At 47.2% G+C, this 23,199-nt stretch overlaps 1 protein-coding gene across 1 annotated transcript in view; it reads right to left on the reverse strand.

The window, feature by feature from the left end:
• Positions 1 to 6,893: 6,893 nt before the first annotated feature.
• The window catches only part of LOC311310254 (rho guanine nucleotide exchange factor 28-like), a 35,801-nt gene continuing 19,495 nt past the window's right edge, over positions 6,894 to 23,199 (reverse strand). Inside the window, exons 14-30 of the mRNA XM_084439675.1 lie at positions 22,187 to 22,327; positions 20,339 to 20,589; positions 19,777 to 19,902; positions 19,508 to 19,625; positions 18,544 to 18,798; positions 18,193 to 18,269; positions 14,780 to 14,958; positions 14,604 to 14,701; positions 14,152 to 14,343; positions 13,870 to 13,992; positions 13,575 to 13,708; positions 13,426 to 13,473; positions 13,071 to 13,178; positions 12,734 to 12,892; positions 9,572 to 9,823; positions 8,878 to 9,289; positions 6,894 to 8,440 (exon numbers count right to left, since the gene is read on the reverse strand). Of these exons, the coding sequence (XP_084295801.1) occupies positions 8,274 to 8,440; positions 8,878 to 9,289; positions 9,572 to 9,823; positions 12,734 to 12,892; positions 13,071 to 13,178; positions 13,426 to 13,473; positions 13,575 to 13,708; positions 13,870 to 13,992; positions 14,152 to 14,343; positions 14,604 to 14,701; positions 14,780 to 14,958; positions 18,193 to 18,269; positions 18,544 to 18,798; positions 19,508 to 19,625; positions 19,777 to 19,902; positions 20,339 to 20,589; positions 22,187 to 22,327 (2,840 nt within the window). The 3' untranslated portion in view covers positions 6,894 to 8,273. The remainder of the gene's footprint in view (positions 8,441 to 8,877; positions 9,290 to 9,571; positions 9,824 to 12,733; positions 12,893 to 13,070; positions 13,179 to 13,425; positions 13,474 to 13,574; positions 13,709 to 13,869; positions 13,993 to 14,151; positions 14,344 to 14,603; positions 14,702 to 14,779; positions 14,959 to 18,192; positions 18,270 to 18,543; positions 18,799 to 19,507; positions 19,626 to 19,776; positions 19,903 to 20,338; positions 20,590 to 22,186; positions 22,328 to 23,199) is intronic.

The following is a 23,199-nucleotide window of genomic DNA, read 5'->3' on the forward strand; positions in this document are numbered from 1 at the left end:
CTGCTTATGCTACACTTTAAGTCCTTCTATGTGATCTTTCCTGTGCGCTAACTGCTGCGGTCCAGCGCTCACCCTCGAAGCCGTCCTTGCAGAGGCACTGGTACTCGTATTCGGGGCTGGAGATGCAGCTGCCCCCGTTCAGACAGGGTCGGCGCTCACACGGACTGTTGTCCACGCACTGGCCGATGGTCCAGCTCTCTGTGAAGCTGTAGAACAGGTCCACCTTCTTACCGTTGATGGACACCTGAACAGAGGACAAGACAAAGTGGTGGTGGGGGTTTGACATGGCAACTTTTGAATTTAAATCATATCAAATTGTTGGGAAGAGCAATGTTTCATATTGGCTTTGGTGAATGTCTGGATTTTCGACATGAGGAGTGATGGTTGTTAAGTAATAGTAGGAAAAGTTTTGTTTGCGTAGCGTATCTTTGGTCTGACCTCTCCTATGCAGCCGTCAAACAGCCGGCTGACATTAGCGGGCTTGGGCAGGATGTCCATGCTGGGGACCCCTCCGAGGTACATGGGGGTGTGGATGTTGAGGCCCTGGGCCTTCCCCGGGGAGGTGCGCCTCTCCTCCGGACCCTGGTACACCTTCAGGTAGCCGTCTTTCTTGTTGCGCTCGGCCGTCACGCGGTGCCACTGGCCCAGGGACACCGGCTCCTGGCTCCGCAGGATGGCCTGCCCTGGAGACCGAAACGAACACACACTTCCACTGATACGGCAACTCAGACTCAGTGGGCATGAAGCTGGATCACTGTGGGGATGGTTAGTGAGAGCAGGCCGTGCGGTCCAGAACACGGCAGGACACTGTGTTTGAAGTGGCAACCTGTCGTACCTGTGCCCAGCTCGTAGCGGAACTCCACGTGTCCGTCCACCATGGAGACCGCCACGAAGTCCTCCACCTTCATCTTCCTGTCTCCGCTGAAGAACATCAGGCCGTCCAGGCCCAGGGGCTTGAACTCCAGCTCGATGCGCAGGTCGTCGTGAACCTTGGTCAGGGGGGGTAGGCGATGTAGGACTCCTCGCCGTCAAACAGGGGCGTGGTCACCAGCTCGCCTGCAGGAAGCAGGACGCAGCGCTTGTAACCAGGTAAACTAACAGTCTGCTCATGTGGGGGGGGGGCGGAGGTTTCCATGACTACTAGACCTGACCTGGTCGTCCCCAGGCCCTCGTTCAGGCTGACAGGTCTCTTTTCGTACGTGGCGCTAGAAAAGTGACATAATGACATGTTTCTTACCGTTCATGCATTTGTTCCCAGACTTGCCCAGGTGGCAGCGGCAGTCGTAGCCCATCCCGGAGGTGCGGGCGATGCAGGTGGCGTCCGGTCCACAGGCCTCTGTGGCGGTCAGAGACGGAGACACTCAGAACCTGAGGCTACCTAGTCTCTCTACTCAAAATCAGGAGATAGCGTTATCCAGACAGGCCTTGTCTGGACAGCCGGTCACTAGTGTCTGAATCTCCCACGTTAGGAAAAACACATTGAGAAACACATAGAGACACATTGACAGCAATAGGACACGTTTGGCTACGAATAAACAGGAAGAGTGACAGAGCATAAACAGGGGTCAGAGGTCAGATCCAAGGGTCAGGTGATGTTACGCTGACGACCCTATCAGGCAGACTGTCAGTGAGGCAATGAGTCAGTGAGGCAATGAGTCAGTAAGTCAGTCAGTCTCTCAGTCAGCCAGTCAGTCAGTCAGTCAGTGATTCAGTCAGTCAGTCAGTCAGTCAGTCAGTCAGTCAGTCAGTCAGTGATTCAGTCAGTCAGTCAGTCAGTCAGTCAGTCAGTCAGTCAGTCAGTGATTCGGTCAGTCAGTCAGTCACTCAGTCAGTCAGTCAGTCAGTCAGTCAGTGATTTAGTCAGTCAGTCAGTCAGTCAGTCAGTCAGTCAGTCAGTGATTCAGTCAGTCAGCCAGTCAGTCAGTGCTTACCTGAGTGGCAGTGCAGTGAGGTGTGGTGCTGGCAGTTGCTTCCTGTGAATGATCTGGGGCACTTGCACTTGTACAGGCTGGCCTCCGAGTCCTCACACACACCGGCGTTCTGCAGCCGGACAGAGACACACTCTTGGTTACACTATAACCCCCCGTAGTGCAGCGTACATTATACTATTACAACCCCAAATTTCCCCCACGGGAACTATTAAAGTATATCTTATCTTATCTTAGTCACCTGTTTCGAAAGGAGATGCACTTGTGAGTTCTGGCGAGTAGTAGTACACTGACTACCTACCTTAAATGTAATTATTGTAAGTCGCTTTGGATAAAAGGTCACACTTTACAATAAGGGTCACAAAAAACATCAGTTAACTGTTAACTAATGCTTATTTAGGGTTAGGTTAGGTTACTAATGTTAATTAATACCTTAGTTAAGGTTAGGGTTAGGGTTAGGTGAGTTAACCTTATATAACATAAATAACATTAGTAAATGGTTAATAGAGACATTAGTTAACTGTTACTTAATGCTTAATAATGCATTAACTAATGCTTATTAATGTACCCTTATTGTAAAGTGTTTCCGGATAAAAGCATCTCCTAAATGACTGTCATGTAATGTAATAATGGAGATGTACTGTGATGGTGGTTTATATGAGGGAGACGGGGTGGGCGTGTCCAGGCCTGACAGGGGCGGTCCTTGCAGGTGGGACAGTTGGACACGCCTGTGGAGCTGCGGTCCAGGTCTTTGAAGATGACCTCTTCACCCTGGATGATCAGCTGACGGATACAGCCTGCACATTACAACGACACGTTGGGTCAGCAGGATGTCTCAAACACTCACACACACACACACACACACACACACACACACACACACACACACACACACACACATGCACGCGCTCACACACACGCATGCATGTACACACACACTCACACACACACACAATTTATTTATGTCCACATAGACAAAACATACAGGGACACAAATACTGAAGGTACAATTAATATACATTCACAAGGTCATGGACCAGCAGCATAGCTTTCTTTTTCTCCAAAGGAACAGTACCAGTAGTACCGTCTCCACCAATGACAGCAGAGACAGAGCAGTAGTGAGGTGTTTAACCCCCTTTTTGGGTGTCCCCAGTTGCTGGGTCCCTCTTACGACCAACCTGTGTGTACAGTACCGTGTGTCCTAGGCTGCCATGAACACAAGCTGTAGTCTGCATCTGTACACACACGTACACACGCTACAGGCAACATGTACAGTAGCAGTGTAAATCTATGTACTGTATGCAGTATTTAATGGTTGAATAGTCCCTGAGAGAGAGGGCGAACGGTACTTTCTCAACACGACCCGTTCTCTCACCAACGAAGCCGGTCTTGATGTCAGCAGTCTTGGCCAGGAGGGTGTAGTTGGGGTAGCCGCCCACAAACAGCTCCTCATTCAGGTCCAGGCCCTGGAACTTGCCCTGCAGCATCAGACAGGAAACAAGATTCATGAAGTCATTTCCTGATGCGAAGTCATTCCGGGGAATTCTGTAATCTGTGGGTGAGGCTGAGGATACAACCCAAGTACTGCCTTTTATTTGGTATGGTACAGTACAGCGTGCTGGAGCAACGATTGCGCGCTGTGCGCATTAGTGCTGGAGGAAGCTATTTCGTTTCGAAAGACGTTTCTAAAGATCATGGCATGTGAAAACCACAACAGTTATGCTCTATGTAAGCACAACTAGCGATTCATCAAGACAGATTGATGAAAACAACCGTTTCGCGGCAGAAAATAGATTCTTAGAAACTGCATTCTAAGTGCCCCGACCACCGCCATTACATGGATATACTGGCTCGCGCTGGATTTTAAATTTCTTCTACATGCCTCCGAACTACACCAAAGTGATCTCGGTGAGTCAAACGTCTTATAATATGTCGTAAATAAGGTCCAGATTGTCAAAAACGAGCATTGTCCTTTAAATGTTCTTAGCCATTAGACAAATATATTCCAGGAGCTTGCCCCAGGTTGCCTGTTTCAATATCTGTGTGGTCTGTATGGCTCTATGTGCTACTAACCCTGTTCTGCCTTCCCTCTCCCTAGTGCCTCTCTCTCTCCCTCCTATCTTCTAACCAGGTCCAGTGGATGCCCCAGGTCACCAGCAGACCTCCCGGAGTCCGATAGATACCCCTGTGTCTACTGTGGATGTCGCAGCATGTCTGTAGAATGTCCTCTCTCCTATGATTCTTTTTTAGCCTCTCTTACTCTGAAATGTTAATGTAATGTATTGCTTTATAAATGTTCTTAGCCGGTAGACAAACATACTCCTGGAGCTTGCTCGATCGCCTTGTTGAGAGGGGTCAGGGAAGAATTTTTACAGCTCACTTATCTGGCCCCCGGGTGATTACTGTTTTTTTGCTTCCCTCTGGAATATGTAGAGAGTGGGTCGTATACCCACCTCCCTTGTTCTCTGTAAAGCGCATTGTGTTGCCTCTGGGTATGAAATGCGCTATACAAATAAAGCTTTGATTGATTGATTGATTGACCAATCCTGTTTGTGATTTTCATGGACAGGATATCGAGGCGTAGCCGCGCGGAGGTGGGTTTGCAGTTCGGTAAGCTGGGGATCACGTCGCTGCTATTTGCAGATGATGTGGTCCTGATGGCATCATCTGCCTGTGACCTCCAGCACTCTCTGGATAGGTTCGCAACTGAGTGTGAAGCGGCTGGGATGAGAATCAGCACTTCTAAGTCTGAGTCCATGGTTCTCAGCAGGAAACCGGTAGTCTGTCCGCTCCAAGTAGGAAATGAGTCCTTACCCCAAGTGAAGGAGTTCAAGTATCTGGGGGTCTTATTCACGAGTGAGGGAACCATGGAGAGGGAGCTTGGCCGGAGAATCGGAGCAGCTGGTGCGGTTCTGCAGTCGCTTTACCGCACTGTTGTGATGAATAGAGAGCTTAGCCAAAAGGCAAAGCTCTCGATCTACTGGTCTATCTTCATCCCCACCCTCACCTATGGTCATGAAAGATGGGTTATGACCGAAAGAACGAGATCACGGATACAAGCAGCCGAAATGAGTTTTCTCCGGAGGGTGGCTGGGGTCTCCCTGAGAGATCGGGTGAGAAGTTCAGTCATCCGGGAGAGACTCGGAGTAGAGCCGCTGCTCCTTTGCGTCGAAAGGGAATGGGATGTCTGGGGCCCCCTGCTGGAACTGCTGCCTCCGCGACCCGACCCCGGATAAGCGGATGAAGAAGAAGATGGATGGTATTTCTATTATCACAGAAAAGGTGCTTTAGATGCATTTGTCTCATAAATGTGAATGTGTCAACTTTCAAGTTAAATGCATTGACCTGGTTTGTCAAAGAGTAGGAAAGGCTTTTACTTAATAGAGAGGGCAGGGCTAAGAGTTGTTTGAGAAAGGTTTATTAGCCTCGTGCCTCATTGATCGACTTGGGGGGTCTTCTTTTTTTCAACCAAACACAATTCAACGTCCCTGGCCTGCAATAAGAGGCAGTTGTAGTCAGATGTGGTCGATGCAGTCTGATACTATGCTAATTATGTTTTTGGGAAGAATTTTTACAGTTCTCTGGCCCTCCAGGTGAACTGTAATTTTCCATCTCGAAAATTAGGAGCAGGATCATTGTACATTCTCCTCTCCCTTCTTCTCTGTAAAGAGCTCTGTGTATGAAATGTACTATACTGTACAAATAAAATTTGATTTGCCGGCCGGGCATTCATTATTTGGACCAGGATTACGCAAGAACTACCAGGCCTATGCAAGAACTACCATTTTTATTGAGCTCAGTGGAGGGGGGTAGCATGGTTCATATATATATCACATAGGCTATATCAGTTATATAATGGCAATTCATATTTAGTAATATTTTCAGTGGTGTGTGTTTTTTTGTTTGTTCAGCAATACGCAAAAAGTGCCAGACTGACTTTCATGAAAGTCGGTGGAGGGGTGTATCATGGGCCAACTTAGAACCCATAAAATTCCTTTGTGGATTGGAACTATGGGGCGGTGTGTGTGTGTGGGGGGGGGGGGGAGGTTCATAGGGCATTTCTTGGTTTAGCCATTCACCTCCATTCATTTTTTGGACTAGGATTATGCAAAAACTACCAGAACAATTTTCATGAAACTCTGTGAAGGGATGTAGCATAGGCCAACTTAGAACCATTAAACTTTGAATCACAGAAACACAGGGTTTGGACTAGCATAAAGCTCTCAATTTAATGAATGCAGGAGTGCCAAACATGCTCTGCTCGCACGCACGTACGTGCACAGAGCCATGAAATGCATTCATGGGCGGAGGTCTGTGCTCTCCGGATACCATTTCTAGTTCCTTTTGCTGTCTGGGCCACTTGTTTGTAGTTTATCCTACTATTTTCTGAATTTTCCATTTTAGGGTTGACGGAAGTGTCTGTGAATGGTACAGTGGATATACTCTGAATCTACTTACATGTAATTTTCCATTTTGGAGTTGAAGGAAATGTCCATACTGTAAATTTAATGGAAAAGGTACTGGGATTTTTTTGCCAGGACATTATGTTTTTCTAAAGATTTTTTTTACAGTGTACAATTTTTTACATATAATTAAAAAACCATACCATGGAAGGGTCTGTGATGGAGAATATTGAAATATGTAATGGTGTGCAAGAATGCAACAAGGGAACAAGAGCTCTAGGTAGTAGTAGCTAGTATGCAGGTGAATGATGAGAAATGTTGATTTGACCATAGAATGCTGATTCACTGAATTCTAAATTCCATACATTCTGCATTGTACATGATGACGTCATAATGGAACGTTGGTTGCCAAGAGATGAGTTTGAGTGACAGGGTCATGTTCTAGAACGTCAGTGTTATGATTCCGGTCAATCCCTTCTGAATGCCAGGGATTCACCCAAAATAAAAACTTTTGATTCAATGGTTTTACAATGAACACACTATTGTATATTTAATATGGCACTATATGCAGAGTTCAAATCACATTAGACAGAAATTACATTTGAAGAAGAGGGCAGAACAACCACATATACATGTTATAATAAACAGTGCATTAAACAATATATCCACAATAAATAACACAACTCAAGAAATAGAAATACATACATATGCTAGATCCTGTGGTTAAATAGCCTGTTTTAAGTGTCTTTAAGACACTCCCTAAGTCTCTAAGACGCTCCCCCTCTTCAAGCCACAGTGCAGTATACAGACAGAGCCCTGAACAGACAAACACAACGGCTGCATCTCTTCCATCATGCTATATGCTGTTTTTTTACATTTAAATTTTTTGTCATGTAGCAGATGCTTTTATTTAACTAGCAACCTATGAGCTAGTGTTGGAGTCCAGTGCCTTGCTCAAGGGCACAAAGGGGTTCAGCCAAACCTTCCTGTAAAAGCCAGCTCAGGGCCTGGTTTTGCAGGGAATTAGTCCAATCGGAGCAGAGTTTACTGTAATACTCTCAATACTGTGGTTTGAAGTATGACACTGATCCCTGATTGATCATGATTCCACGACTCCCCTAGAGGCCCGTGCAGAAGTGTCGGGGTATTGCCGACATTTCAGACTCTCTGAGGTCTGCTAGAAGCACAATGTTGCTGATTGGCCAGTCTGAGATGTGGTAGGAGTCTGAATGAAGGTATGGTTGCTGGGAGGGCACAGAAGGCACTTGGGAGGACAGGGGGAGCCCTCTGGGGCATGGCGTGACCGGGTGTGTCTTCTACCGTCGGCTGGGTCCATACTTTACCTATGCACCCACGTTTGTGGGACCGCCAGGCCCTCGTTGCTTATCTCAGTGCTTATAGAGGCGTCCTCATGTGCTATAGGAATGTCTAGCCCCCTCCTGAAAAACATACTGTATACTAACAGCATCCAAGTGCACTGAGTTGACATGGGCAGCACAAGGGTGGATAAAACATCTGATGTCATACGAGAGTCTTAAAGAGCTTTGTTCAGGTGCAAAGGCACAATGATTCAAATGTCCAGCACAGTGAGACAGCGAGACACAACCCCAGAAAACTATGCTGTACATAAGGCACATTATGTCCAGAACATCTTCCTCCTGATCTCCTGATTATATTACATGTATATGTTTTTAAAATACATCAAAAATAATAACGGAATAGTACTTTCTTGGAGGGAATAACATTTTAATTCCATAGAAAACTGAACTAAGTATGGCATTTATATACATCGCTGGGGGCTCAAAGACACGCACACGCACACACACACACACGCACACAGACACACACGCACGCACGCACACGCTCTTTCTGTCTCTCTCAAACAAAGAGATGGTACATTTGAACGTTTCGGGGCCCGGTACAGTGAGGCGGTCAGCATCCCTCATAGGTACACGATGTTCTCCTCTCCTGCGTCCTCACTGGTCTGTCCATCCAGAGAGACACAGGGCTGGAGGGGAGGGGGGGGACCGGCCGAGGCAGGGTAGTCCTCCTCACACAGCGCCAGGCCGGTGACCCTTGACCTCAACTGGTCCAGAGGAGGGCTAAAGTCTTGGCCGACACAAAAAAACAACAACAACAATAAATATGATGACGTCATACTGTACCATCAGAGATAGCTGAGATACGAGGTTAGAGAGGTTTATATTTTTACATTTGAATCTGAATGGGTGAGGTGGATTTTTGTATTTGCTCTGTTTTTGTACTAATTTGCACTGTGATGTCTTTGCCCTGTCCTGCACCCTGTCTTATGTCGTCTGCAACAGCATACTGTATGCCTTAACCCTATTCAAACTCCTAGCATGTGTGAACCATATACAGAGCGAATAAAAAGATCTTAAATCATCATCATCATCTCCCGAGCGCCGCACCGCTGCTGCTCACCGCTCCCCCAGGGGATGGGTCAAATGCGGAGAACAAATTTCACACACTCAGGTGTGTGACAAACACGGGGACTTTAACCTTTAACCTTTGAATCTCATACTCACTGTTGTTGGTGCCCTGGTGCCCGGCGCTGAACCCGGGGTTGAAGGGGTTGTTGGGGCTGCTGGCGGGCCGGGCCAGGCCGTGGTGGGGCTGGTTCTGGTAGATGAGCGGGTGGGTGCGGAGGTTGCGGTAGCGCTGCTGCTGTGTCTGGGGCTCCGGGGCACCGGGGCTGTGGGCCTGGCTGAGCAGAGTGTTGAGGCTGTTGTAGAGGCTGGGGAGGGCGCCGGGGGCCACGGGGCCGTCCTGGTCCTTCCTCAGTCCGGCGTGGAGGAGGCCGTGGTGGTGCTGGTGGTGGTTCTGGTTTTGGTTGTGGTTCTGCAGGTGGTTCTGACGGAGGGACTGGAGCAGAGCGGCCTCATTCACAAACACCGAGCCGTTCCCGTCCAGACTGCCTGAACGACCGTGACTGGTACCCTGGGGGAGGGGGAGGGGGGGGGGAGAGAAGGGGAGAGAGAAGAGGGAAAGAGAGGAGAGGAGGGAGAGAGAGGAGGGAAGAGAGGAGAGGAGGGAGAGATGAGTGTTTTCATTGTTTACATACACATCTCTCTGTCTTCATAACCAGGATGTTTCCTTGGCTGTCCCCTGCTCTCTCTCTCTCTCTCTCTCTGTCTCTCTCTCTCTCCAATTCTCTTCTCCCTCTCATCCTCACTCTGTCTCTTTCTGTTCCTCCATCGCTGCCTCACTACCATGTCCTACCTGGTTTCCATCCAGAGGGATCATGACCGGGGGGCTGGCCTGGCACCTGAGTCCCCAGCTCTGCAGCAGCCTCTGCTGGGCCTCCAGCTTGTCCCTCTGCCTCTCCACGCCACGCTGGCCCTCCCTTAGCCTCTCCAGGTTCTGCCTGTACTCCGCCAGCTGGGCCTCCAGCTCCTCCCGCTCGCAACGCAGCCTGTCCGCCTCCAGGAGGCACTGGCGCTCACGCTGCTCCAGCGCACTCTCCTGTTCCCCCTGGGACCGGGAGACGGAAAGAGGGAGAGAGAGAGGGAGGGAGATAGTGAAAGAGAGAGTCAGAGAAAGAGAGAGAGTGAAAGAGTCAGAGAGAGAGTCAAAGAGAGAGAGTCAGAGAGAGAGTTAGAGAAAGAGAGGGAGAGTCAGAGAGAGGGTCAGAGAGTATTTCCAGTGGTATGTACTTGTTGTGTCAGTGTTATGACTGTGTTATGGACATATACTGTTATGGTTGGATTATGACCATGTTATGGACATATAACTGTTGAGTTCACAGCCTTCTTGTGAATCCTCTGTATACATTGGTGTATATCCTGTTATGCACTGTGTGTACCTGTATATTTAGATGTGTATACAGATGCTGGTGGCCCTGCAACGGGCACATTCTGTTTTAATATCTGTGTTGCTTGTATGGCTCTGTGTGCTACTAACCCTTTTCTGCCTCCCCTCTCTCTAGTGCCTCTCTCTCTCTCCCTCCTACCTTCTAACCAGGTCCAGTGGATGCCCCACTGTCACCTGCAGACCACCATGAGTCCGATAGATACCCCTGTGTCTGCTGTGGATGTCCAGTACAGCCACTAACCCTGTCCTCCTCCCTCCTCCCTAGTGTCTCTCCCTTTTATACTCTAAACAGCCCTTGTCTCCTGCAGGCCACTCTGTAGCAGGTCCCAGAGAACCCCCCACCCCCCCCGTCCTAGGTCCACCTAATGGCTCCTGGAAAGGCCCCCTGCCTCCTCGTGACTACTGTAGCTCCTTTATATTCTGTGTCGTCAGCTATCCCTATCCAGCCAGCCCCACCCCTTTTTACCCTTGGCTCTCTGCTCTCTGTCTCCCCACATCTGCTTTGCGGCATTCTCTTTGAGCCTGGTTCTGCTAAGTGCTTACTGTGCTTTGTTATATGATTCACTTAAATATCATATTAGAGACTACAAGGATAGCTCACACATAATGGCCTACCATGTAGGCAACTTCTCTAACTATTTGTGCACTCTACTGTTAGCCCATGTTTACTGCTCTGTACTGTATATGTTCTTATCCAATAGACAAACATTTTCCAGGAGCTTGCTCGATCATCTCGTTGTGAGAGGTCAGGGAAGAATTTTTACAGCTCACTTTTCTGGCCCCCAGGTGAAACAGTTTTTTGCTTCCCTCTGAAATATGCCCCCCCCCCCCATTGCTCTCTGTAAAGCACATTGTGTTGCCTCTGTGTATGAAATTTGCTATATAAATAAAGTTTGATTTGATTTGGGTTATGACCATGTTATGGACATATATAACTGTTATGGTTGGGTTGACTGTGTTATGGACATAACTGTTATGGTTGGGTTATGACCATGTTAAGGACATATATACTGTAACTGTTATGGTTGGGTTATGACCGTGTTATGGAGATATCTAACTTATGGTTGGGTTATGACCATGTCAAGGACATATAACTGTTATGGTTGGGGTATGACCATGTTAAGGACATATATAACTGTTATGGTTGGGTTATGACCGTGTTATGGACATATATAACTGTTATGGTCGGGTTATGACCATGTTATGGATTTATATAACTGTTATGGTTGGGTTATGACTGTGTTATGGACATATATAACTGTTATGGTTGGGGTATGACCGTGTTATGGACATATATAACTGTTATGGTCGGGTTATGACCGTGTTATGGATTTATATAACTGTTATGGTTGGGTTATGACTGTGTTATGGACATATATAACTGTTATGGTCGGGTTATCACCGTGTTATGGACATATATAACTGTTATGGTTGGGTTATGACCGTGTTATGGACATATATAACTGTTATGGTTGGGGTATGACCGTGTTATGGACATATATAACTGTTATGGTCGGGTTATGACTGTGTTATGGACATATATAACTGTTATGGTTGGGGTATGACCGTGTTATGGACATATATAACTGTTATGGTCGGGTTATGACCGTGTTATGGACATATATAACTGTTATGGTTGGGGTATGACCGTGTTATGGACATATATAACTGTTATGGTTGGGTTATGACCGTGTTAAGGACATATATAACTGTTATGGTTGGGGTATGACCGTGTTATGGACATATATAACTGTTATGGTTGGGTTATGACTGTGTTATGGACATATATAACTGTTATGGTTGGGGTATGACCGTGTTATGGACATATATAACTGTTATGGTCGGGTTATGACCGGTTATGGACATATATAACTGTTATGGTCGGGTTATGACCGTGTTAAGGACATATATAACTGTTATGGTTGGGGTATGACCATGTTATGGACATATATAACTGTTATGGTTGGGTTATGACCGTGTTAAGGACATATATAACTGTTATGGTTGGGGTATGACCGTGTTATGGACATATATAACTGTTATGGTTGGGTTATGACCGTGTTAAGGACATATATAACTGTTATGGTTGGGGTATGACCGTGTTATGGACATATATAACTGTTATGGTCGGGTTATGACCGTGTTATGGACATATATAACTGTTATGGTTGGGGTATGACCGTGTTATGGACATATATAACTGTTATGGTTGGGTTATGACTGTGTTATGGACATATATAACTGTTATGGTTGGGGTATGACCGTGTTATGGACATATATAACTGTTATGGTCGGGTTATGACTGTGTTATGGACATATATAACTGTTATGGTCGGGTTATGACCGTGTTATGGACATTTATAACTGTTATGGTTGGGGTATGACCGTGTTATGGACATATATAACTGTTATGGTTGGGTTATGACTGTGTTATGGACATATATAACTGTTATGGTTGGGGTATGACCGTGTTATGGACATATATAACTGTTATGGTTGGGTTATGACTGTGTTAAGGACATATATAACTGTTATGGTTGGGGTATGACCGTGTTATGGATGTAGTTGTACCTGTTGTTTCTCTCGGGCCTGACACTCTCTGTCCCAGCGTTGCTGCTCATGTCTCAGTCTGACCTGCAGTTTCTGCACCCCTTCCACCTCCTCTTTCTTCTTCTCCACCTCCTCCCTCCTCCTCTCCGGGCCCCTCTGCTTCTCCTGCTCCTGGGACATCTCGAGAACAGGTGATTACATTTCTACAGTTCAGCAGATCATCCAGTATCAAAGTGTTATCTTGATCATATTGTGTAAGAGGCAATCTTTCTCACATGACAGTGATGTAATTTATCAAGTTAAAAATCAATCAAACCAAAGTCAGTTAGCCAGCAAATCAATGTATCAGTAAGTCTACCATGTTGCCGTGGAGACATGAGGAGGAGGGGCGGAGCTGTGGGCGTTCCCCCTCGAGAAGGAGGAGCCTCTGGACCTCGTAGCAGCTGTCCTGCAGGGTCACTGCCGCCTGCGGACACAAGAGGGCGACGGAAGGTCAGAGCACTCACAATCACACAATAGATATGATCAACAGATGTGTTCCTCTCTGTGCAAGGCACTTTGTGATTCATAGTAATAAGCTGAGCTTCTCGTGAACGTTTGCAAACTATTTAAAACCTTTTTCAGTGCAAACATTTTAAAAACGTAAGCGAATGTTTTGAAAAGGTATGAAGATGCCAGGCCATAAAGATGGAAAAAAGTGTGTTTCCTCTTACCTGCAGACTGTAGAGTAGCTGGGTGAGACTCTGAACGCTGTCGGCCACCTGCAGCACAAACTGTGTTACTACAGGAGAACAGTGACTGGCTTCATTCATGGGCTGAACATCTACATTAGCCAGCTGGCTGTAGCCTCCTACTACTGTACCTTCAGCTGCACCCTGAAAGAGTCTCCTCTCCTCTGCCCAATCACATGGTTCCATAGGAGGGCGTCTGGCCCCGCCCACTCGCCTTCAGACACCAGGGAAGTGGAGCTCACACTGAGCGTGCTCAGACCGTCCACTACAGGAGGCCAAGAGGGACAAAATTAATTAAGGTGTACGGATTTTTCCTAATACATGGCATATGAGTTAGTCAACTATTTTTGTGAGTGTTTGTGTGCGTGTGTATGCGTGCATGTGTGCGTGCGTGCGTGAGTATGTGTGTGTGTGTGTGCGTCTCACATTCCGAGGGGGACTCCAGGGTACTGCCGTGGCTGTTGTAGCTGCAGTGCTCCGGCCCATAGACAGGGGAGCTGTGGCTGGGGTCACACACCTGTGCCTGCAGGCTGGAGATCAGCTTCTCAGCTGCACAGGACAGACACACACACACACACACACACATAACCATCTCCGTTCCCTCCACCCGTGCACACCCTCATTCGTCACCCTCTCTCCCTCCTCTCCCCTCCTCTCCTCCCATCTCCCCAGCTCTCCCTCTCTCCTTCCCTCCTCCTCCCCCCTCACCCTCTTGTAGGGCTGCAGTGAGCAGCGCCGAGGCCTGTTGTGGCATCTCTGCGTCGCTCTCGGGGCTGACCAGCAGGTGTCGATGTGGCAGGGGCTCTGGCGTGTGCAGGGTTAACTCCGTCAGCTCGGCGTACAGCTGGAGCTTCTCCTCCAGCTCACTGCAGATGCGCTGGTCCTGGCCCAACAGGGTCTCTGCAGGGACAAACAGAACGCAGCATGGGAAACGCACTGTGAAAGATCTCAACACGATCACATTAGCCTGAGCTGAGAGTCCACATAAAGCTAGGAGAGTGGGGGAGGGGCAATATGTGGGCTGGGCGCCATATGGCGCATGACACAGAAATATAACTTTATCTATCTATCTGTCTACCAGTTAATAAGTCAGGTCATTATGACCAGACAGACAGACAGACAGACAGATAGATAGATAGATAGATAGATAGGTCTCTTACCGTGGAAGGTGTTGATCTTCTGGACTCTGGCCTCTGCTGCTCTCCTGAGCTCATCTGCTTCGCCACTCCGCTCTTCCTCCTCCTCTTCCTCAGGACAGCTGACACACCAGGGATTCATTAACACACGTGCACAAATGAACACACACACACACACACACACACACGCGCCTGGGTACCTCTCCACGGCCCGTCGTATGTGTCTGATCCAGGCATTGCGGTCGTCCCTGCTGGCCGTGTGAACCTCGTACATCTCAGGCCCCGCCGAGGAGGCGGAGATCAGGAACATCCCTCGCTCCTCATTGGCCACCTCCCTGACGATCAGCTTCTGCAGGGGGATGACTGGGGGCTTCTGGTCCTGAGGGAGGAGGGAGGGGGGGGCGGATGGACGGACAGGAGGACGGATAGACAGACAAACAGACACACAGGCAGATAGAGACAGGAGGAGTTAATGTCAGCTAAATGACTGCAATGTAATGTAATGTAAAGTTTTTATATTTGGGTTAGGCCTACTATTTGACAAGGACCTTGGGACATGATATTGAACCCAAAAATAAACTATCACTTTTACCACCCAAATGGCTAAAATTGTATTATGCAGTACAATAACCAATGTCCAATAAGAAACATGAATGACATCAAAAACAAATAGCCTACTGTATTCACTTTTTTGGATTGTGAATGCCTCCATAATGTTGTTATACTCTAAGTCATGCAATCTTGGTTGAATCATTTCAGTAGCCACTAGAAACTTTATAACCCACTGTTTGACAAAATTATTTTTTAGCATGTGTTACAGGTCCCAGGTCAGGGGGGGGGGGCGTGGGGCCCTGTAACATGTATGTGGTCTGTTTTATACAGAAGGAAGAATAAGACAGGAGACGTTAGATGTTCGTTTTAACAGGCTGTCAGTCGTCTTTAATAAACAAAACTGGCAACGAATCCCCTCTGCATTCATTGCTCTCTCCATTTGCTCTTTCTCTTCTATGTCAACAAATATCTTTCACAGATACACAAGCCACAACAAACATTCCACTTGCACCAATGCAACAACAATTGACTCAATCGACAAATGAATAGCTAAAGTAGCTACAGTAAAGTTATCCTGGTAACACTAAATGCTACAGTACTGTCGTATACAGTTCACACTACTAGTCGTTAATACTAGTCATTAAAAGTATCATTACTGCTTAAATTCATTATATTATATGTATATTCAGAATAAACCAGCCTACTGTATGCCAAAGAAACAAACCTTTATATACTAAGCAGTTAACACAAGCAAAACCTGACATGTAACTGGGTAGGCTAGAAGCCACCGTAACTAACTGGCTGTGTTACCATGGTGATGTCGGCTACACTCCTCTCAACCGTAGCTCAGCTCAGAAACGTTCAATAAAACCGTATCTAACTTTAACCTTATATACATTCACACCTTCTTACTGGAGCCACAAAATAAACCCAATGAGTCCAGAAGCCAAAATGAAACAAAATAAATACTTAATAATGGTGTGAGTAACCATTCCCCCCTCAACTGGGATACAGTACAATGGCCAGTAGCTGCCGTCACGTGAGGGAAGCCAGCTAGGCTATCTGGCTAGTTAGCTACGAAGCTAAAGAAGCTAGCGATCTTTTCCGTTGAACAAACTAATGATTATGCTAGACTTAATGACCCAGAACTCTGTAGTTCACAAGCTAAATACATACATTCATGGTTCCTACTTAGTTCTGACGTGTTTGGTGACTTTACATACCTGTTTTATACAGAAGGAAGAATAAGACAGGAGACGTTAGATGTTCGTTTTAACCGGCTGTCAGTCGTCTGAGGAAAACAGCCTCGCGCCTCACTCTAATAGGGAACCATAGCACTCTCTGGTGGCGCAGGGTAAAAACTACAGCAATCATTAAAAACAACCCCAAATAAATATGGCTCTTCAAGAACAACTAATCAACTAAACACTAAACAAACCCTAAATTGTGACCACACAATTGTGAGTGTCACTCATGCACTTAGCAGAATTTTGCAGACGTTTCAGTCGTGACATTCTGGAAAGGCAAGTGCAGTGTAAGTTTAGATATAGTTAGCTATTGCTTGAACCAGCCAAGTGTAATCGGATTCTAACTAGCTATGTTGACTAGCTAACTAACAAGGTAGGAGGTTAGGGCTGTCAACTTACACTGGTATTAAAAACAGAAGGTTTAGTTTCAGTTAAGCACTTAGTAGGTCAGCTATCGATGCTGGCTGTCGGTAATCAGGTAACATTAGCTAACTAACTGGTAAACTGCCTGTGGTTGATGGCAGCATTTCTCAACCAGGGGTCCATGGAACTCCAGTGGTTCCGGGTCCTGAGAAAAGTATTAAAAATATATTTTAAGGCTATTTTTGTTAAATGCAAATAGCAAATTAAGTGTCATAGAATCCATAAAATGTGTAATATTTTTACTTTTTGTGGTGCGAAAAAAAGCGGGGAAAAAAGCTTGAAAATGGCCTATGTTAAGATTGGTAATGTTAAATATGTAACTGTAATGGCTTCTTATATAGGCCTACTAAACAGACCCGTCGCTAGGGCTCAGTCTTAAGGGGGGCATATGAACTACATGAGGGGGGGCAGTTATTATTAACTATTTTTGATAATACGAAATGCTATTGTATTTGTGTAGCACTGACGCATACTAATTATACTGATCTCTCTCGCCCTAAGGCCTGCCCATGGCGACGGCTATGCTACTAAATAATTTATATAGTTGTGGGGAGGTGGGGCAGGCATCCTCCCTGTCCCGGCCCGGACTGAGGCTGCCACAGGTACACGTTCGGCGGCCGCACTCAAAATGGACAGCCCCAGGCGCACCGCGGACAGCGCCGACCCGGTAGAGCCGGCCGAGCAGCCCCAGCTGAGCAGAGAAGCCCCAGTCAGCACCATGGACAGCGTGGCCAGGTGATTGGGGGGGGGGGGTGTACAGGCCTTTTGTGGTTACCAAGGCAACAATGCAACCCAGCTGGCCACAATCACCTCGGTCACCTACCGAAGCCTTGGATTCTCGGTGTCTCCACGGGAGATCGTTGATTTTGACGAGTTTTGAGTTTTTGTCTGTTTCCATTGAAATAAATGTGCTGCGGCGCGGACGAACTCGCTGGTCTTGACCTGAACTACTGTGCTCCACCTCAGCTTCCCCTCCCGGGGTTTCACACACTCCCCTGAGGTCTTCAAGAATCAGAGTCAGCTTCGGTGGAGGGGGCGTATTTGAAAGTCTGGACCCTGGCTGGGGGTGGGGGGTCCATCAGGATTTTTCACAATATGTCAGGGGTCCAGAGCCCAAAAAAGCGCCAGCATGACATCACATTAAAGCCACTCAGGCTACAATGTATACTGTCATAATGAAGCCTACACTGAATTAATTTCGGAATATCAAGAAAACCACAGGAGACCACTGACGCTTTTAAAGCAACCTCGAAATTTTGACAGTAGCAGGGGCACAAAAGCCATGGTGGCCACAGGGGGTACAAATATTATGAGGGCATTAGGCCAGAGCAAGGGGCATCGACGGCCATGGCCTCCATGTAATTCCCACCCTGGTCCACATCCAGCCTCACCACAGCAGCAAAGATGAAGCGCTGGTCTTTCTCCTGGAGGAACACCAACACATCTGTCAGCAGGAGAGACAACGTGTCTGATAGAGGAGAGATGAGAGAGAGAGAGAGAGAGAGACAGAGAGAGAGAGCTTGTTTAGACAATGTATTTTAAGTCTGTTTTTCCCTATAGACAATTCTCTTTCCTTTTCGTCAAATACAAGTGTGCGCACACACACAAACACACACACACGCACACATCCGCATCCACGGATACGCACACACACACACACACACACACACACACACACACACACACACACACACACACACACACACACACACACACACACACACACACACACACTCCTATACCTTTCAGTCTGCCTGTAGCGGTCTTCCAATAGACCAGGCCTTTGTGCTGCAGCGCCCTCTGGTGGCTAAGCAGGTCCTGCTTGCGGAACACCTTGCCGTTCTTCATCTTGGCCAGAGTCTTGTTCTCCACGCGGGACAGGACATCCTGCAGCTCCTGGCTCTTCTCGTACTCGTTCACGCTCAGGTCCACCGCCGCGATGACCTCACGGATCTGGGCCAGCGCCCGCGACAGCTCGCCTTGCTCCTCGCTGCCCTCTGCAGGACAGGAGGCAGAATTACAGCGCTTCGGTATAGAGGGGTTAATGAAACCAGATGAAGGGTACTGTCTCATCATCGGCTTCTAAACAAATACACATTTAATGACGGGGTGTGAGGACGATTGACCATGCCTGTATGTGGTAGCTGAATGTGTGTGTGTGTGTGTGTGTGGCAGAGGTACAGTAGCTGTTCGTGTGTGTGTGTGTGTGTGTGTGTGTGTGTGAAGTAGCTGACCGTGTGTGTGTGTGTGTGTGTGTGTGTGTGTGTGTGTGTGTGCACGTGTGTGTGGCAGTGGTACAGTAGCTGTTTGTGTGTGTGTGTGTGTGTGAGGTAGCTGACCGCGTGTGATTGTGCGCACGTGTGTGTGGCAGAGGTACAGTATCTGTTTGTGTGTGTGTGCGTGTCAGGTACTAGCTGACCGCGCGCGCGTGTGTGTGTTAGCTGACTGTGTGTGTATGTGTGTGTGTGAGAGGAGTGGCTAACCCTGTGTGTGTGTGTGTGTGTGTGTGACAGACCGCATATGTGCGTGTGTGTGTGTGTGAGACAGACCGCACATGTGCGTGTGTGTGTGTGCGTGTGTGTGTGACAGACCGCACATGTGTGTGTGTGTGCATGTGTGTGTGACAGACCGCGTGTGTGCGTGTTTGAGTGTGTGTGTGTGTGTGTGTGTGTGTGTGTGTGTGTGTGTGAGAGAGAGGTGGCTGACCCTGTGTGTACTGTAGTATCCTCTCCAGCAGTACTGGGTACTTTGTGATTCGCTGGGTGACCAGCAGGATGAACTCTGGCACCTCCCTCCTTCTGACCAGAGAGTTGTTACTCTGTTGCTGTGAGACACACACACACACACACACACACACATTAGGAGAGGAGTCTCAATAATGAAACCACTAAGAAATAGTATGTGTGTGGTATTATGTAGAAGTGCTAGACGGCAGACCAGAAGTCACTGTGTTCCGGGAGCAGAGACAAACGTACTTTGAGGAAGACCTGGAACTTCTTGTTCTGCTGCTGCAGCTCTTTGAAGAGGCTGACGGCCTCCGTGTGGTGACTGCAGAACTCCCCGTACACCTGCTTCATCCGCACGCCACTCTCCTCCGAGAACTGCAGCACAACCCATCACACACCTGTGTTAAATATGTGTGTGTGTGTGTGTGTGTGTGTCTGTGTGTGGTTACAGTATGTGTGTGTGTGTGCGTGTGTGTGTGTGTGTGTGTGTGTGTGTGTGTGTGTGTGTGTGTGTGTGTGGGAGGGGGTGGGTGGGGCGGTGGGAGTTACAATGAGCGTGTGTGTGTGTGTGTGTGTGTGTGTGCATCTAGTCACCTGATGCAGCAGTATGTCTCCTATGCTGTGGATGATGTACAGTAGTTATGTGGTTACAGTATGTGTGTGTGTGTGTGTGTGTGTGTGTGTGCATCTAGTCACCTGATGCAGCAGTATGTCTCCTATGCAGTGGATGACGTAGTTGTGTGGTTACAGTATGTGTGTGTGTGTGTGTTCGTGCGTGTGTGTGTGTGTGTGTGCGTGTGCATCTAGTCACCTGCTGCAGCAGCACGTCTCCTATGCGGTGGATGACGTAGTTGTGCGGACGTGGCGCGTGGGCGGAGGCGTGGCGGCGCTCCTGCAGGGCGGAGAACAGGCGGCGGTGGAAGAGCAGCAGGGGGTCCAGGCAGGGGAAGACCCTCGCCACGCACTCCCCATCCAGCTGCAGCTCCTCCAGCATCCCCCGACGGAACACCTCCGACATCACGCCCAGCGTCTGGATGTGGTGCAGCTCCGTCTGCATCAGCTCTGCGCGGGACGGACACACACACACACACATACTGTAACCACACAACTACGCCATCCACTGCATAGGAGATGTACTGCTGTAGGAGGTGACTAGATACACACACACACACACACACATTTAGACAGGCATTTGTCTAGCCGTGTGTCTGTATTTTCCCGTTTATGTCTTGTCTCTGTAATTTATTCTGCTTTTATCTTGTCGTTCTGTTTTTAAATTCTGTGAAGCACTTTGTGACTGTCTATGAGAGGTGCTATACCAAATAAACTTTACTTACTTACACACATTTGAATAATTTATTCATGTCCACATAATTAGAAATACAAAGGACATAAACACTAACAATGCCGTCAGACATTAAGTCAGTCAGTTACATAAGGGCCTCCTGTAGTTGGCAATCCCATTGTTACATACAGTACATACAAGATGATGACAATGACAAAAGGACACAGTAGCTACTTCATTGGTACAGAAAACAGCGCCTCCTCCAAACTGAGCGGCTCGCAATAATGTCTGAAAGTGAGCAGTACCACGCTGACTGCTTGGCCCTTCTCATAGGCAGGCCGGCCACCTGAAGGCCCCTTACAACCAACTTGTGCACATGACCCAGGCTTCCAAATATAAACACTCAAAGTCTACACTTGTAGCCTAGTTGTGAATGGTCTGCTCTAGGTGTTGGCATTTCAGCGCCTTGTCTAGAAAGGCTTCCTCTTAGGTGTAACCAAAAGCATAGCCGACCACCTGAACACCTCTCTCAGAGTCTCTAGATCAGGGGTGTTCTCTGTGATATTTGAGAACACTGCTTCGTCACTACACAGACTGAACAAGCTCTGCTTCACTGTAGAATGCTTGTACAGCCTAAAGGAAGATCTTAAAACATAAGTCCTTTTGATATCAAATCCACTATTCTGTCGTGTCTACATACTGTATGTAAAGCCCACTGTATACATGGCAACCATATAAGATGTGGGACATGGTTTCACCTATTTGTTTGTACAGTTATGTTTACAATTATGGTTGTGATTATGATAATGATAGGGGTTCTGCTTCTTTCCAGATTGTTCCCTGAGTGTCCATCGGAGCTGCCGGGATTCTGCAGCTGCCTGTGGGAAGGTAACCAAGGGATACGCCTGTAAACCCAGAACTACTCAGCAGAGACAGAAAGTCAAGCACACATGGCATTCATGGATGCTTGACAATATTTATTATAGAATGAATCAATGAAACGGACCTGAATACTGTAGTATTGTTTAACCTGGGTTTAAAGTGAATTTGTTAATGTTGTGATCATTTGTCCTCTCCAGAAGCCTCAGGAGAAGAACACAGCAGCCATGTTGAAAAACAAAACCTCTTCTCTGTGGTGTATACAGTGAGGAGCATGCGTACACACACACACAGACACACGCACACACATTCGTACATACAGTACGTACATTCAATTGAATGAGAGGGTGTGTCCAAACTTTTGACTGGTACTGTACACAGACACAGATTGAGAGAGAGAGAGAGAGGAGAGAGACAGGGAATGGAAAGAGAGAGAGAGAGAGAGAGAGAGAGAGAGAGAGAGAGAACAGAGTGATGGAGACAAGCTCCTCTCACCGTAGATGACGTCCTGCCGCTTCACCGTGCGTTTGTCGTACTTCCTGCAGAACTCTGGGTCGACCGCCGAGCTCCAGGACTCCGCCTCCAGCCCCAGCAGCTCTGCTGATAGGTCGCTGAGCAGGGGGGCGTCAATCGGCTCTGAGAGGGCAAATCAAGAGTCAAGAGTTCATAAGACTTCAGTCTGTCGCATGGAACTGTACAGGAGACATACGACTAATATCTATCTATGTGATTGGTTGATTTTTTAGCTGGTTAATTGTTTAAAGGAGTAGTAAAGGGAAAATGCATGTTTAGCCCTGTTTTAAGGTTACTTATGATCATATACTAGATCAAAACGTTGACAAAACTAGCACTTTTGAGAAAGTCTGATAATTGCTCCACCACCGTTTTGGTCATACAATGGATGTGGGTGGGCACCGTGAAAAATTATTCAAAAAACATGTTAAACTTTCAATTTCAAAGACAAGAAACTCACCGAGGTGTTAGTTGGCGTTCTGACATATAATTCGCCATAAAGTAAGATTCTAGTTAATCTGGAAAGGCTTTTTTAAATATTTAGCATAGAACTATTTAGTCGCAGCACATACGTGTGTAAACGTCCACAAACTAGGTAGCCTAGCAAACAATAACAATAGCTACCGTAAGTAGTTCCGCTTCCTGAATCCCCCCTGCGGATTGATCTACACATCTACAACGGTCGCGTCAATACAAGTCAATGGATTTCATAAAATGATCAATAAAACCCTACAGTATTCATACTTTGTGGCGAATTTGATGCCAGAACACCAACGGACACCAATTACCCCCTCGGTGAGCTTCTTGTCTTTGAAATTGAGAGTTTAACATGTTTTTGAAAGATTTTTCAAGGTGCCCACCCACATCCATTGTATGACCAAAACGGTGGTAGAGCAATTATCAGACTTTATCAAAAGTGCTAATTTTGTCAACGTTTTGATCTGAACAATTGTATATGATCATAAGTAACCTTAAAACAGGGCTAAACATGCATT

This window comes from Borostomias antarcticus (assembly GCF_949987555.1).
Source record: "Borostomias antarcticus genome assembly, chromosome: 6".
NCBI classification, from domain to species: domain Eukaryota; kingdom Metazoa; phylum Chordata; class Actinopteri; order Stomiiformes; family Stomiidae; genus Borostomias; species Borostomias antarcticus.